The sequence below is a fragment of the Lethenteron reissneri genome, chromosome 35 (genome assembly GCF_015708825.2).
Source record: "Lethenteron reissneri isolate LAM-NWPU_2019-01 chromosome 35, ASM1570882v1, whole genome shotgun sequence".
Lineage (NCBI taxonomy): Eukaryota > Metazoa > Chordata > Hyperoartia > Petromyzontiformes > Petromyzontidae > Lethenteron > Lethenteron reissneri.
Genome location: NC_083813.1, coordinates 9217384 through 9234951, shown reverse-complemented (window position 1 = coordinate 9234951; position 17568 = coordinate 9217384). Strand labels below are relative to the sequence as shown.

Below are 17568 nucleotides of genomic sequence, written 5' to 3'. Positions count from 1 at the left end.
TGTTGGAATTTACACAAATTTAATTATAAAGCACGATAATCTATGATGGATTTTTTTAGTGCGGTCATCTTGGACCAGGCTTGAAACCTGAAACTCAAAACACTTGATAACCTAATTTAATCACATACGGCTGCCCTGATTTAAACCCAGGATCTCAGCAGTGCCAGCTCAGCACTCTGACCTCTGAGCCACCTGGCCACCTTCCAACGTCTCTTGTGCGCCTTGTTGTTTTGTTTTGCAGAAGGTTGCCCGGCAATGTGCAGCGGTAACGGAGAGTGCCGGCTGGCGCAGGGCAGCTGGCTGTGCGTCTGCGTGCCTGGCTGGAGAGGACCGGGCTGTGACACCTCCATGGAGACCAACTGCGGGGACGGAGAGGATAATGACGGAGGTGAGCCAGCCAGACGGCCATCCCGATGCCGGATCGTAGATCAGGGGGCAGGGTGCACGGATGGGTCAAACCAATGTGCACACCCAGTGACTGCCATCGTGAAGGGAAAGTGTGGCCTTGGTTGTCCCTGTCCGCATGGATTTTCCGCAAAATAATTGTGGTCTGGCCAGCGCACCAGGTGCACTGAAATTAATGTGAGTGAATTGAATGGGATGGTGAGATCTGCAGGCACAGCTTTTGAGAGGTCTTAAAGGTTTTGCATTCGTTCCACCCTTTTATTTGGCACTGTTGTGCCACCCCATGCTGCCTCCCGATTGGAGTTTCAGGCACTGCAGCTGTCCGATTCTGTAACCTGTTTAGACGTGATGTCCCCATTCCCTGTGACTCCCACTGCCATTGCCTCATCTCCAAATCCTCCTAACCCTCCTTGAACAAAATCCGGGATTTGCCCTTTATCTGACAGCGGCGTATCACTTCGCCACTGCTTAATGTCATCACTGCCTCATATGTGTGTTTATTAATGCCTTGCCTACTTTTTCCACAAGTCATAGTCCCCATTAAGGATTTTTGAAACGTTTTAGACTAATTTGTGTTTGCTTTCTGTTCATCTCTAAAACTTAACAACAAAAGGTAGAGATTTTAACTGGCAACCGATCTTAATACACAAGTATCCATTTCAATGGTCCATCAAAGCAATGCCATGTTTATTATCTTCATGCTAAGTGTTTTTTAAGTGGCAATTTTGCCTCAAGGAATGTATTAAAAGCTATACAAAATCAACAAACTGTTAAACATGTACATGTATTTTTGTATGTGGTTGTTGTGTATAATGTACATATAGCATGTGCAGAAGGTCACTTGAAGGTGACACCCCCTCACATGAAGTTAGCCGGCAGATCGTGGCGAACATGCACGTGGTATAAGGATTTTCTTTTTGGCACCGTCTGTGCACAGCCGTTTGTTTTAACCGCTGAAGTACATCAACCCTTGTGACCCTCGTGTCAGAGTAATGTGCCGTCCGGGGTCAGAGGTCACCTCCGCAGTTTACTCAGTGTGAAGTATATTTTTGCGACACACACTCACCACCAGCTTTACGGTCAGGATCTCCGCCTTCATAGCCCGCATTCTACGCCGGAGGTTACACCGAATGTGCCGTAGGCTTAGCAGCATGGCTGCACAATAGGCGTGCCGATTTTACATAATTGGCATGCTCGTGCTCCTGGAATTGTCAACCCTTTTGCTCGCGAAGTAATGAGATTAAACGCCAATGCGCTGGTGTAAAATTGTCATGCTCTCTTGCATTGTGATGGCTGGCAAGGGTCCACCCCCTGTATGAAATAGACCCATGCTCACAGATATGAAGCCAATAGATGTTTCCATCTTTGCCTTGTGATGCCACAAACATGCTGAAATACGGCTTGTAGTTGCGCACAAATGAGGCTCGTTGAGATCACGTAGAGGCTAGATATTGCTCACCAAAGGAAAATCCTAGGCAGGTTTTGTTTAGTAAAATCTTGCAATGTGACAGGCCTCATTTCAAGCTTGTGTTGTTTAGTGTGTTTTCATATATGTGTGTATGTACGGGAGTCCCTTGATTATCGCGGGTTTATCGTTCACAGTTTTGTCCTATGACGGGCAACCTCTTTGTGTACCAATGTAGCTATCCGCGGGCGTTAGTTTTGGCCTTTCACTGGCATACTGTGCACGGTAGTACCGATCATTGGCTGGTACCGTGGTGCAGGGCGGGTTGGGCGAGGGACGCGAGGCAGTGGCACCTCAACCTTTGTCGTGCAGGCATCTCGCGGACACAGGCAAAAATGCCCCTACAGCCTAGTAACACACCGTTGGGGCAAGCGCTGTTAGCAAGGCCGGAACGGCACACACACAAGGGGGTGGGTGGCGAGCACCAAGCCTGGCCGCCTTTGTCTCTCCAGTGGCAACATTGACGCATAGCACGAAGTAATCATTTAATGCTGAGTCGACATAGGGGAGGCCCAGGACCGGTTCAGATAATCGTCACTGGTGTTAGGCGTGAGTGGAAATCGAACTCGGGTGTGTAGTGCAGCACGCTAACCGTAGCACTACCACTTCCCACTCGTAGTATTTATGCTACGATTTATTGTCTAAGAATGTTTTTTTGTATTGGGTTTTTACGTTTATTTCAATTATTGTTTTTAGTTTATTTGCCATACAGTACTTATTTTTATTGTGTTTATTTTTGGTTGCTGTGTACCTAACCTCATTATTAAGTTAAGGAATAAGTTTTGAATATTGCGGTTGTGGCTTTCACGACATTTCCCAAGAATGTAATCCCCGCGATATTAAAGAGTCTCCTGAATCTATAATTTCACCTTTAAAGCATAATAAACATAGTAATATTTGTAAATTGAAAAGGGTGCAACCATGTAATTTATTGCTCACTACTCTGCTGCTGGAATGGCCTCAACTGGAGGTAGCTCTAGAAGGCCCCTCTCGAGGGTGCTTGGCCTACTCTTCAACACTGGTCAGTCATCTTCTTGTAAGCGGTGGGAGTATCCACTCTTTACACCATCGCACGCAACCTGCCGATTGACTAAATGTGCAGCTGAATTGGTAACACATTTTAATAGTAACTTTATATTATCATATTTGTGGAAAACGTGGTTTACAACGTGTCACGATTTCAAACTTGAAAAGTCATCCCGAGTCTCATGTCAGACGTACCAACCTATCTGAAGATACTGTTCATATGCTTTTACCCCATGACATCAGACCGAGAGCGAGTCTCAATTGCAAAGTTGCAGGATTCACTTGCTGCTATAGCCAGGCGGTTGCAAGATCAGAGGTACTGTAAGAGCATATATGCAGAGAGTGAGTCTAAGGTGTAAAATTCCAAGACTCGTTGACCATTACAGCCAGGTGGTTGCTATATAAAAGTGCTTTTATTGCAGGTTTTACTGTGCATTCAATATTTAAGAGCTTAAAACTGCAAGGGTGGACAGCGGTAGTATATTGTGGCCTCAGTAAGAGGCTTTACTGAGCGTCACGAGCAAAGTGGACTCCTTGAAGGAGTAGAGCCCAGATTCCATAGGGAGTTGGTGGCAATTTCTAGAAATTTCAGGCTTTTTTTTATTAGTCGCATAAATATTGGATTTTTTTTTTTTGCAATATTTCTGCAGATTTTTCAAAGTATTTCCAATGTAAAAATTGGCTGTCCTTCCTACCAAGCGTATGCAGCACGGCACTGGTTAATATGTCTTTCCTATCACGTTATACCCATTTTTACGTTCATTTTTCAACAACCCATTAAAGTCGTTAAGACGCCGTTCCTGGTGTATTTCATGTTAGACGCAGTGTTCGGTATTTTATATCCTTATCAGCACCCCCTGAGCCATGTTCTATACCTAAATTAAATAAATCTTAGAGACAGTAAAAGGTGATGGGCCTGTGACCCTTGCAGCTTTTTTCTTGGCCACTGCTGCCCTCCAGTGATATCAATTAATATGGTACAACCGTGGCCTGGGGGCTCTCGGCGTATGAAACTGCCAGGCGTTATTTACTTTATTTTGTGTTTCTGCGTCATTTAGAAGAAAAACGAAGTAACAGAGAATTCAAATGATGCGGAGAAACGTACAAGTTGGGCAACGTTTCACTCAACGCACATTCATCGCGACACGAGCTATAGCACGTTCCATCAGCGGATTAAATTGTTTCTTTATAAGAGAGTGCGAGAGGACTCCGTAGAAATCCTCTATGTTTGCGGCTGGGATTCATGGCGTTTGGGTGTGATTTTCATCGTGCTCAATTTATTTACGTCAGCAGACGCACGCGTACATACATTTCAATCAACAAAAAATGCTGAAATTAACCACAGGGTCTCACCACACATTTCATGTTTAAAAAAAAATATCCGACAATTATTTTCTACTCTGCATCATATTTTGAGTCTTGAAGCCTGGTGTCTGAATTACTTGAGGGATGTAAGCACTGTGCTTGAGTTTTGCCTGCCAAATGCCAAGATGTAAGTAGCCTTCAATATAAAGTCCCTGAGTTACAGGAAACGCAGGAGAGTACATTGTTGATTTGCATTCCCTGAACAGCCAGAGCACGACAGACATGACATGCATCGGCTCCCATAGGTAAAATAATACTCAAGTTTTACCAAATTTCAATATAATGAGAATATGTATGTAAGTGTCCGCATGCTTCCAATATGTGCTTATTTATTTAGACCATTCGGAAGTGTTAGAAAGTGTTGTTGGTGTTGTTTTGTCTGTGTGGAAAAGGCAAAACATTTTCAGATAGCCACGAAGGCTATTGGGGAAAATTCTCTATGCAAAAGCTCCTGTTCAGGCCATCACAGCAAATTCAAAGGTGGCGTGGCCCCCACCATGTCCTGCCAATGCTGGGTGTTCACACACTACTCTCTCGCTCCACTACATGGGGGGTGATACATTAATTTGCTCACTGCACGAGGACACCAGCAACATGAGTTACATTCCAAACCCATGGCACAGTGGCAAATAGTATCTAAACTCCTCTTGAGTTTGTCTAAGTCGACTGAGCCTTAATGTAGTGCAGTACTTGTGCTGTGTGTAAGCATCAGCATTTGGAAGACGAAGACAGCCAGGCATGTTGGTGGCCACACCACCTATTCATTTGCCATTCTCGCTTTAGTAGGTGCTTGCTAACAGCACTTATCCCAACAATCTCTAACTCTATATGGAGGATCTCTCTTCTTGGTTCTTTCGGTAAAGTCACGTAGAAGGGAAGTAATAAAATAATAAACATAAAACATAATAAAATAATAATATAATATAATATTATTTTATTTTATTAAAATAAAATAATATAATAATATAATATAATATTATTTTATTTTATTGTTTTATTTTTATTATTTTATTACTTCCCTTCTACGTGACTTTACCGAAAGAACCAAGAAGATGAATCCCTGCAGTCACGAAAGCTTTAAATCGAAATTGGACGATCTCTGTTTCTGCGTGTATGTGCATTGAAAGTTACGTGTTCTGCTTTAAGTGTGGTAAAACAATGAATTCCCGCTTTCTTAGATGGCCTGGCGGATTGCGTCGACCCGGATTGCTGTGGCCTCCCGGCATGCCAGGCTCACAGCTTGTGCCAGGGGTCCCCAGACCCAAGGGCCCTCCTCCCTGAGCCTCCCATGGCCTCTCTGAGCCGGCCACCGCCTGGGCCCGCAGCTACCTTCTATGAGCGCATGCGCTTCCTGCTGGGCACAACGCATCTCATCCCCGGCGGGAACCCGTTCCTCGGCCGGTGAGAGATCTGCCGCAGGGCACTTTTTTTGCCCTGCGACGGTCACATAAATGTAACGTGTAAGGTTTCTTGACCAATATTAGTCATAGTAAAGGTTTATGGGTTGGATTGCATAAATATGGGATAACATCACAAACACCCCCTCCCCCGCACCCTCGCCCCACAATCTCATGTGGAAAATGCCTTTGTAACCCTATGAGTCAAAAGTAGAATGCCACTACTGATCTGCAAATTCGTATTGGTCTACAGATTGGTGAGCAATGCTTTGATGTGGTTTTTCCCAGTTAATTTTGGAAACAAATCGTCCCGTGTCATCGGCACACATAGCCTACTCTGTATCGAATTACATCACGGGAAATTAAAATCGAGGTTTGGCTTTACAATACACAGGCGCCCCTGAAAGAAAGAAAAAAACACGTCTTGTTTCTTGGAGTATTTGTAAATTGTTTCTCATTTATTTTCTCCAAACAAATTGCCTTGACAGAACACATGAAAGCTGATGTAATAAAGTGTTAATTTGTCTTGAAAGTTCAGCAATTAATATAATCTTGTACTGTTGGCATTGCATATTTGCTTAATAACGTGTCATGCTCACCTCGAACAGTTTGTTTGTATGATGCCAACGTCTTGTTCTTCATTAGAAACACGTAAATATATTGCATACATTGTATATTTATTAATTCAAAAACAATTTAACAATCCATAATTAGTTTAAATATACATCTTGTACTTAGCTCTGTGTGTTTTGGAGTAATGAATTCGGAAAATAGTAGTAATGCATCTGTGATTGAATCATTGCAAATGCACTCGGGCATTTAAACTCCCTGCAGCACCGATGTCTGTTGCTTTCCATCAATGAATCCACCCCCCTCCCCGTGCCCCTTCCCATTCTGCAGAGGGGAAGAAAAACAACCTCTTTCTTTTATTTGTTGATGCTCCTTGGCTTTCGGAGCTATACTGCGTCTTGACTTGTTGACTTATTTCTGTGCAGCCGCCTGTCCCCTTCAGCCTTTTTGCCTTCTTTCGAAAACACAAAAACTGTGAAACCTAAACAAATTGTAGTTTGAGGAAAGAAAATAAAAGGAAAAAAAAACCCGTCACCCATCCGCCATTGATGTGTTGTTTGCAGGAGTGCCGTCGTGGTACGGGGAGTGGTGCAGACCTCGGAGGGATTTCCTCTCGTTGGCGTGAACATCACCTTCCTTAATGTCCCACAGCACGGTTACACGCTCACCCGACAGGACGGCTCGTACGTACCGCACCGCACCGCACCACACTGCACCACACCACCTCACGTCACCTGGCCTCCCATTCCATGCCAGGACTGTGTCATGGACGTCTAGTTCTGAGAGAGAGGGCGGTAATTTTACTCACAGCTTTGCCGCTATCCGCATCTTTGTCCACACATCTCTCCGCCAGCGTCAAAGCTCATGCATTTCAAAGCCACCATAGTCACGTCAATGGCACGGCACACAGATGTTGGGTTTGTGGAGTGTATTTCATACCCACTATCAGAGATGCGAGGACGCACGTGTGAATTGATTAAAATCAAATTCTAGCATTCGTGATATGTGCGTCTCAAATGGGGCATATAAAACATGTATTAGAATTTGTGGAAAATATATGCTAATGTTACATTTAGGCCAATACATTGCACTACAATGTACAAATGAGATGTTAAAAAGCTGACAAACAATCACAAACAGCACCGTTAAAATGGGATAAATTAATTGAATCACAACCACGAATCATGATGATGCATTGCAGTGCAAGCCAAGTTATGATGCTGCTAATACCTCGTGGAGTTTTGTTTTTGTTTGGTCGAATGTTTGCTGTTTATGTTCTCAGCTCTCCGATTTAGCATATTGATTTGAGCCTCTCTCCAACCTCACTTGAATACATCTATTTTTAATTTCAAAATGAAAGCCATGGACCATTGGTCAAGTTGTTGAAATAAAGTAATTGGTCCTGGTAAATGAATCTTGCCACTCAAACGTTGAATAGTTTATAAAGCCATTCACGGGGAATAGTATTGGCAAACGAACATAATTAGGAGGCACCCTCCTTGACTCTGATGCATCTAAACTCAACTCGTTTTATTTCACCAGGTAAGGCCCAATGAGCTATATAGTTCTCTTTCAGAAAAACGGGGGGACCCGGGTAAAAATCCACACAACCACGGAGAGAACACGCAAATTCCAAATATACAGTCCTCACGGTCGGGATCGAACCCACGACCTCTTGTATACCAGGCGAGGTAGTTAACATCTCCTAGCCACTGTGATGCCCATCTGCTGAGAAATGCTGAGTACGTTTACAGTACTTGGAATTTGGTAAATAACAATAGGTGGGGGCACAACAACTGCTTATAAAGAAAGCTGCCCAAAAGAGTCCAATTTCTGCAACTGCAGAGTTACAAACGTGGCTTGAACCCACTTATCACACTTTTAACACGGTACTTTGCGTACAATTCAGCTGCCTATATTGAATGAGAATGTGTTTGGAGAGGGTAAACATTGATATCATACCCACTCACAAATCCAGGCTCAAACTGCTTGGCTTCCGAGGGCTTCCAAGATCTTAACAAGATCGGATGCTGTCCGGGTGATTTGGTCATCGGCACTCTTCATGGATGATATCGGTCACGAAGACCTACGTGTTAAGATGACTCTTAATTCTAGATTTGAAGCTTTCGTGACTGCAAGGATTCATATTCTTAGGTTTTTTCGGTAAAGTCACGTAGGTAAAAACATCAAAATTAATGAAAATAAAATAAACTAAAAATCACGACGTTTCGGAGGCAATACAAGTCTGCGTTGTACGTGGCACTCCGTGCCGTTTTTGAGCCCCCCCCTCCCTCCCGATACGTTCCATTCATTGGCTACCACATTCTGATGAGCCCCCCCTCTCCTCCCCCCTCAACTCGCTTTTAAGGGATTACATCTTGAATCATTGCCTCACTTAATGCAGCTAATCTGGCTGTGACAGTCCCACCTGATGACGGAGACTTGTGTTGCCTCCGAAACGTCGTGATTTTTATTTTATTTTCATTAATTTTGATGTTTTACCTACGTGACTTTACCGAAAACACCTAAGAAAATTACTCTTAACTTGAGCGCGACCTACGAAACTACGCTCCTTTATTTATTCACTGCACCCAGGAACATGTCACCGAGTCCTGCGAACTCTTAATTAGAATGACTCTGCCCGGCGAGGTTTTGGCCGAGAGAAAAACCCCACGCATAGGAGGGGCGTGGTGGGGGGGGCAACACTCAAAAGCGCCGCAAAGATTCAGGAATCCTTTTTGCTGGACTGCCATCTCCTTGAGCTACCATCTCGCAGCCCACTGCTCTTGTCATTCCCAGGCAGTCACCTATCCAAGTACTAACAGAGCTCCGCATAGCTTTAGAGAATTTATAAGTTCGACTCCATTCGGGGTGATTGGTCATAGACTTATGGGGTGCCAAGATGCGTGTGTGAATACTGACCACGTGAGGCATTAATGCTGCCTTTTTATATATAAATATATAATTGCCTAGCACAATAGTTTTCAACTGGTGGAATTATTGCTGCAAGGCAGCATCTCACATGTTCTATGGTGGCATTGTGCAGACATTTTTTTTTAAACGTTGCATAATTCCACCAATCTGAAATGATTGCATTTTAATGGTAGCGACAGCATTGTTCACTTCTCAAATGCCATCACCGCGGCATTGGCGTCTAAAAAGGTTTGAAAATACAGTACTGCAATTGCCATTGACTGGGTGGAGGAGTGGCACAGTAGTGAGAGCACTGCATTTTACTGGTAGGAACATCAAGGTTACACCAGCCCACAGGGGATTATTGTGTCCGTCCGTCCGTCATGCAGGGTGGGGCTGGGTGGGGAGGGGGGGGCTGGGTTGGGAGGGTGGGGAGGGGCTGAGTTCGGGAGGGTGGGGAGGGGCTGGGTGGGGAGGGTGGGGCTGGGTGGGGGGTGGGAGGGGTGGGGCTGGGTGGGGAGGGGCTGGTCACCCCGTGGTGCCCTTATAAAACTCAACGTTTAACCTACTCACGCCGGCTTGTGCCCGCCCTCACAGTCAGCCATATTTGCGGAATACACCACGCCGCCGTTGACCCTGGCCATTGGCCGATCAACCCAACGTTCCTACCAGCTCCCTCCGCAGGAATGTGTTCTTTAAACCGGGGCAAACCTGAGTTTGATTCGCGCCCACTGCTAACGCCAGTGGTGCGTGATATCTTAACTAGTCCAATCTCACCCCCATACCCCCACCTCCTCACCTTCACATACCTGCACTGAACAGTGTGGTGAGGTGTGATCAAACAACCTCCACGACTGAAACAGCAATGGAACACCTCTTATCTAGCAGTGAATTGACCATAGAATATAAAGAAGAAGAATAAAAAATATGTGTAACCATGCAGCTGGGTTCTGGCACACTTTTATTGGGCAATTTCAGTAGTGCTGGGCATGACGACATTAAATGCCTCCTCTGCAATATGACCTCTGCATTGAACCACCCTCCTCTAAGCCATGCCGTAGTCATTGTCTGTGGCTAACAGAGATATATTAATAAAAAAAAGATCTGTTATTAAAATAATACTTACTTGTTGTGTATTATATAAACCCATTTGTTGCATTTGTGCCATTCATTGATGGTGTTCGCATACGTGCACGTGCAACCATTTTGATCATTTTGCTTTAACAGTGAACAGCTACACATATCTGGCTTGGCTGTTCCAAAACTAAATCTTTTAAAGTCTGTATTGTGTGCAGTTTGTTAATTTCTGCTTGTTAATCGGGGCTCATAGTCAGCGATGCATGAGTTCATATGCCAGTGATCTCGTGTGTAACTCATTAAGTTGAATGTTATTCGAGCTGCCCGTTGGATTATTTTACAGCCAGAGGGGGCAGTGGAAACTCAAACCATTCATCTCGGGCCTGTAAATGAACCTCACACCTCGAAATATGGGATCATTACTCTAACATCGGAGACTCGCAAAACCCACCCATCTGTTCAATAAATCAGTGAAGTCACAGATTAAATTTCGTTTTGGATTGCTATAAGTGTACCTTAATTAAAGTAAACTCTTTTATACCATCGTCCATATATAACTACCTGTCAATTTCTAGCGGTGTGCATTCACATTGCTGGTCATGTCATAACATTGGCGTCCTTTATGGTATTGAATCCCGCCCAAATGCCAAGTGCCGTTGACGTTCAGCCGTGCAATCTCTGCGGATGCCGCGTGACGCTTTCGGTTGTGTCTAGAATTTACATCCCGCTATAGCAATCTCTCCATCAGAATAACTGTCAGCGGCGTATTACAACAAAAGCCATCCATACCTGAAATTACATCAGGCGAATGACTCAGGCCGCGGTATTTGAAGTGTTGTTGACGTGTATTTATGACTTGTACCTTGAAAAATTGCAGGACCGCCGTTTGCAATTGGTGTGCGTGTGGGTCGAAGCGAAATGATGCTGTTTTATGTGCGCGGCTTTCGCTTACGCGATCCCTGTAATGACTGCAGTATTAATGGTGCTGGTGGACATTACAAATCATTTTCAAATGGTGTGTTTTGACACAAATTATATACATTCTGCTTGTGGCTTTCCTCACACTTGGCTGCATTGAGATGTCCAGCATTATTAAGAGGCGTAATCTGAATGATTTTGTGTATGTTTTTTTTTTAATGCGAAATGCACGTAATTGTTTTGAAGGCTCGTTAATTTAAATGGTAATTTATAGGACACTTAAAACTGAGAGGAATACTGGACTTGCTAATTCATAGGAAAACTGACAAAATGCGTTTACATACACCATAGGGTGAATAGCGATGCAGTGGTGAGCGCACTCTACTCTGAATGCGGCGACCTGAGATAGATATCACATGGCGAATGATATCTAAAGGTGGACCCTTGCTTGACCAATTCATACTGACCAGCGTGCTGAAGTTTGGTAAACAACCTCCATGGCCTACACAGGCCTTCATCCATCAAGTGATTAACAAAGAACTGTAAATTATCTTATCTCCATATATAAAAAAGGCAAAGTTGTGATTATGTGTATCTGTTCAAAATGTTTAGCGTGCTTCCCGACATGCAAAAAACTTGAAATTTGCCATGTGGGTACTTTCCAGACTGTACACCATGAAAAATTATAAAAAAAATACACTTTTGTGTTTTTTTATTGGGGGGAGCTCAATAATGCAGAGATTATTTTTGCACGGCAAGTGAGCTGTGACGTCAAATCTGTCATGTGACCCGCGCACGTGGAAGCGTAACGCATTGTAGTGTAGTGGTTAGCGCGCCGCGCTACGAACCCGGCGACCCGAGTTCGATTCCCGCTCACGGCCACCACCGGTGACGATTATCTCAACCGCTCCTGGGCCTCCCCTAGGTCGACTCAGCCTCAAACGAGTAACTCGTGTGGTGTGTGAACATCGCCACTGGGGGGACAAAGGCGGCCGGGCGTGGTGAATCCAAGTCCCGGACGAAGCCGGGTAGTAAAGCTAGTCATTTATAATATTGGATCAGCACGGTTGGCTAAGTATGGTGTGAAAGAAGTTCAACATCCATCCATACAAAATATTAACAAACATTTGGACTCATATATTGGTCATTCAGCAGTGGTTAGATCATGGCGGCGGCTGATGATGATGATATTTGGCTAATCTGAGGCTCATCTACAGTACTCAAAGCCAATTCCCACCATTGCAAGGAAATGCATTCTCCTTCAGTTACAAGACAATTTGCACAATAATCTGTATGGAACAATTGCTAATATCCTGTTCTATAAAATAGCAATTCATAGATATTTCAGGGCATACTTCATTTTCAAGGTGATCTTAACTCGTTCATATAGAATTTGTGAGAGAAAGTTCACTCCGGCTGTGTGCACTCGCCCCTCCTTGAGTGAAGAGCCTCAGTACATCTCTTCGCTATCGGATGTATATGTTTTGTTGTTGCATCGATAATGTCAATTGCTTCAGTGCGGATCCACTCAGCACGCCGTGCCCCCATTTCCTTTGAACACACCAGCTCTCCATCAAGACGCCATTGCACCACGTAGACGCGTGTATGTTCATCGCAACTCCATCACATCCCACAGACGCGTGCGTGTGTGTGTGTTCATAAACGTAAGAAAGTGACAAGCTCGGTGGGATGACACAAAAGTGCAGCGTTGTGTTTGATGCAAGCAATCAGCTGACACATTTTACGGCTTTCACGTACGTTTTAATTTTTTTGTCAGCTATTGCAAAGATCCGTCACGCTTAAATGAAAGTGTGGATGTTTTTTTTAACACACACACGTGCACACACGTCAGTTGTTCCGTAATGTATTCATGTATTCGGTTTGTAATGGGTTGCAAAGCAATTGCATTAAGGCACCAAGTATTTAAATGGAAAATGGTAATGAAGCCAATCATAATAATTAATTACAATAAACCAATAATGGGCTGTATCTTAATCAGGTCTGATTTAAGAATTGTATAAGCTTGCTATAATGATATGCTTTAGTGAATTAGTCATACCGGTTCTTATACAACATTGGTGACCGTGAAAAAAAATCTGTATCATCTGGAAAGCACTACAATGCCAAATGTGAAAACAACAAATACATCAAGTAAATCCCTCTCACTTAAAATTGTCTCATCACAAGAGATGCATGAAGTGAAATTTCAGTTGTCCTTTTTTTCTCTCTCTCGGTATTAATGTTTAATTCAACCCACTGTCTGGCAAGTACGTAGGAAGGCCACTCCTGTGTGACCACCACATTTGAATTAATAGCACTAAGTGTTTTTTAAGTGCATACCAACATGCGTAATGAAAATACATTTTCATTGCGCCAATCTTTATTTATTTCAAATCACAATTATGGGCATTAGTACCGACGACTTAATTGCATCGGGATCGCCTGGTGTCAGGTTGGTTGCACCACACGGCCATTCCGCAAGAGCTCTTCATTCTAGTTACGCTTTGTCCGAGCTTTCAACTGTTTAATGGGCTGGCTCCTGGCTTCTTCATTTGATCGTTATTTTTTTTCTCGACCCCGGGCCCAGATTCGACCTGATGGCGAGTGGTGGTGTCGCGTCCACCCTGCAGTTTGAGAGGCCGCCCTTCCCCACGCAGTTGCGCACTCTCTGGCTGCCGTGGGACCACTTTGTCGTTATGGAGACGGTGGTGATGCGGCGAGAGGAGAACGAGATCCCCACGTGCGACGTGAGCGGCTTGCCGCGGCCCGCGCCGCTGCTGCTGCCCTCTCTGCTGCCCTCGGGACCCGGGGCGTGCGAGCCCTCGGGCACCGTCGTGCCCGAGATACAGGTGTGCCCCGCTGAGACGTGCGTCCTCGGAAGAAAGTGACAACAGATGAAAAAAGGAACAAATATAGAGTTGATTTGAAGCTTTCGTGACCGCAGGAATCCATACTCTTTGGTTGTTTCGGTAAAGTCACGTAGGTAGAAAATAAATTAAATCACGACGTTTCTATTGCAACACAAGCAATCACCAGGTGGGAAACCCACAGCAAGATTTTTTTTGGGAAGGATGTTATTAACCAGGTAAAACCGTAACTGCTTTATGGTTGTTGTCTATCTTATCTGCCGGGTACTGCTCTATTTTTCCGAGTTATCTTCCCCCCCTGCATCCCCAGCTCCCTCGGCCTCCCACTTCCAGCACTGCCCCCCCCCCCAGCCTCATGTCGTCCCCTCTCCTCGTGTTCACACAGCCCCCCCCCCCTCTCTCTCCCCACCTTGCCCCTCCCCCCTTTCTTTCCCATATAACCTCTTGCCACGGCAGCTCTCTCTCCCACTTCAGTAAAAAAAATATTGCTGTGGTTTTCCCACCTGATGATTGCTTGTGTTGCAATAGAAACGTCGTGATTTATTTTATTTTATACCTACGTGACTTTACCCAAAGAACCAACGTGTATAGATAGTTTTTGACATCATATATATTTTTTAAATGGAAGCTGCTATGGTATAATGGATAGTGCCAATGCGCTTGCAACCTTAAGGGTGCCGTTTCTATTTGGTCTCTGTCTGTGTTAACCCAGCAGTCGATGTAACTTGCTGACCCTGCCCTACTGGACATATGTGAAAAAGAGCTTCATATGATAATTGTTTTTTTACCCTTTTATCTGGCAACAAAACTGACACCCTTTTTTACGAGGAGTCATGTTTGCATAGACCACAATACCTGCAGTCATAATGCAAAAAAAACATAACTCTGATAATGTATGCACTGTCCTTGAAGTTGATTGGTCCATACCCGAGACAGCTTTCCTTAGAGCCTAGTCTCACGTGGGTTGGACCAGATGACGCCAAAAGGCACACAACTCAAAGACAATGCACCATCAGAGTATGAGAACTCGGGGTAAGCATTTACACCATTGGTACCTCATTTGCCGGTGAAAAAGATGATAATTGTTTTTTTACCCTTTTATCTGGCAACAAAACTGACAATCTGATGGACTTCATAGCTCATCGGATTCCTCCAGGAACAAATACATATGCTGAGTATAAATGGCTACACCCTAGTTGGTCAATCGGCAAGTCACATGCGGTGGGGTTAGGTATTCCCACCTCTTTCAGGATGTTTAGCCACCGTGGAAGAGTAGGCCAAATTACCTTCGAGAGGGGCTCTCTAGAGCTTGCTCTGCTGGAGACCCCTCTTCCAGCAGTGGCGTGAGGAATACGTTGCAATTCTGCACCGTTACATTTTCACTTTATAAATATATTTTTAATTAAACATAACAACACATCGTCCTTTACCAATCCACTGCTGGATCAAGGCCTCGTGTCAGTCATGGGGCTTGTTTGACCATACTTCACCAGCTTGGTCAGCTCAAGTTGACGAAGGGGTGGTTAGTGGAGGACCGTTTTAGATATCACTCACCGCTGATGTTAGCCAAGTCAGGGAGTCAAACTCAGTTCACCGGATTCATAGTGCAGTGGCGTTAACTCCTTTGCCACCGCTCCACCCCCATCTTACATTAATTGTGAATATTTATTTTAAGTCTGTTTATGTGCAAGCAGGTGCATACTCATCCAAGCGTAGTCCCACAATGCATATGCACGCGTCGTTAACATGAGTATACTAAAATAAATAGCCACGATTCAAGAAATTACGTCAAAAAAAAAGAGACATTGTACCAGTGTCCCTCGAGGGGACAAACTCTTGTGAAGTCTTCTGGCCAAACATCATTTGGCAGTGCCAAGGGACTGCGATGCTTTCCTTGGAGAGCCTTCACGAGCCAAAGGCTTCTGCCACAACTGGCCATGTGGGACGGCGTGGACCGGTTCCGACTTCTGCCATCTGGCCGTGTCCCGTGACCTCGTGTAAACAAGCCTTCACCACCCTGCCATGGTCTTAAAGTGCACACAGCCCTGGGGCAGATGCTCTTCTGATGTGACCGTACAATGTGCACTTGAATGGCGGTTGTTGTTGTTATAATTTGTTGCCGCTGACAATTTTGTGCATAAAACCACCACTTTAAATTAAATACTGTGTTGTACTTATTATATTGTCAAAAAATTCATACAAATAAAAAAAAAACATTTCTTTTTTACAAGTGGAAAAAAATGCACTGTTCAGTAATACATGTCACTTGGTATATCATTCTCGATTCAAAATAGAGGGAAAGCAATCTGCTGCTAAACACTACGAGACAGAGTAATGAATGTGCGTCTTACTGAAAATGAAAGAGTATGAAAATTAATGTCTTCAGGTTCATAGGGCAGCTCCCTTCAACCATTTCCTCATGAAATGTTCTTCCTCTTAAACTGTACTAACGACTTCGGCCGTGACATTATAAATAATTCATGCGCAGTGTAACAAAAAGTATTTGGCGGTGCAAACAGTGACGGAAATAAGGCCGCTGATGACAATGGTCACCGCAATCGCCGTGACAGCGGATTGAAGGTTGTGGTCATAAATTTCCCAATGGCGTCGCTTGCATTATGCCAAGCAAGTTTGGTTGCCACTTCACATCGAGACCTGTTATTTTTTGTTGTTGCTGCTATAAACAGCATTGGCATTCAGAAGTAGATCATTGTTGTCTGATGGCAATACACAAATTGCATTTGTGGGGGTGGGGGGGCAAGAGGAGGCACGTGAGTGAATATACATTTCGACAGTTACTGTGATTAAATAAGTAATATTTAAAAATAAAACTTTTAAAACACGCTTTAATGAAATGTACCGTGCTAGTAATGGAAGAACTTCACGACTCCGGGAAGTGGCCCCGAAGCTTGCCATAACGTAAGGAACCGTGGCCAATTACAGCCAACGTTAGTTTACCGTGGACAATTAGACCCAAGCCGAAACATAACATATAAAAAAAGTGTTTAAAAATATGTTTTATGATAGAATATAGTATTGTCATCAGTATGACATAAGTATACCAAGTTTTGCAGTCGATACCACATTGGGAAGTGGGTTAAAATGGAGTTACAAGATTTGAGGAAACAACAACGACAACAACAACAGACAGAGTGAGTTAAATAAAAGCGTGTAAAAAGGACACAAGTACACAAGATCTCCATTGCCTGCGTACGTGTGATCAAAGTTGCACCTCGCCACTGGGATAACGAAACATTGGCACCGGTAAACTGCTCTGAGACCTGAACCATCTTATACAGCTGTCAGCTGATTGGTTTCAAGCTTTAAATGGAAATGGCCAAACATTATTATTATTATTTAATTTTTGATTAATTTTAATGTCACTTTTTTACCAACGTGACTTTACCGAAAGAACTATGAGTATAATGGCCAAACATCCCTATGCAGGACCCACCTTAAGAAGAGTCTTGAAACTCAGTGATGTATTCCTTAATAAGTAAAGGACATCATTATTCAATCTAATGCTACGTGAACCTATGAACAAATTGCCGAGAATGCATCTGAT

General features: G+C 43.9%; 1 protein-coding gene across 1 annotated transcript in view; it reads left to right on the top strand.

Moving 5' to 3' along the window:
* The window catches only part of LOC133350905 (teneurin-3-like), a 490302-nt gene that overhangs the window by 422211 nt on the left and 50523 nt on the right, over positions 1-17568 (top strand). Inside the window, 4 exon segments of the mRNA XM_061565743.1 lie at positions 242-388; positions 5440-5662; positions 6792-6911; positions 13724-13985. Of these exon segments, the coding sequence (XP_061421727.1) occupies positions 242-388; positions 5440-5662; positions 6792-6911; positions 13724-13985 (752 nt within the window).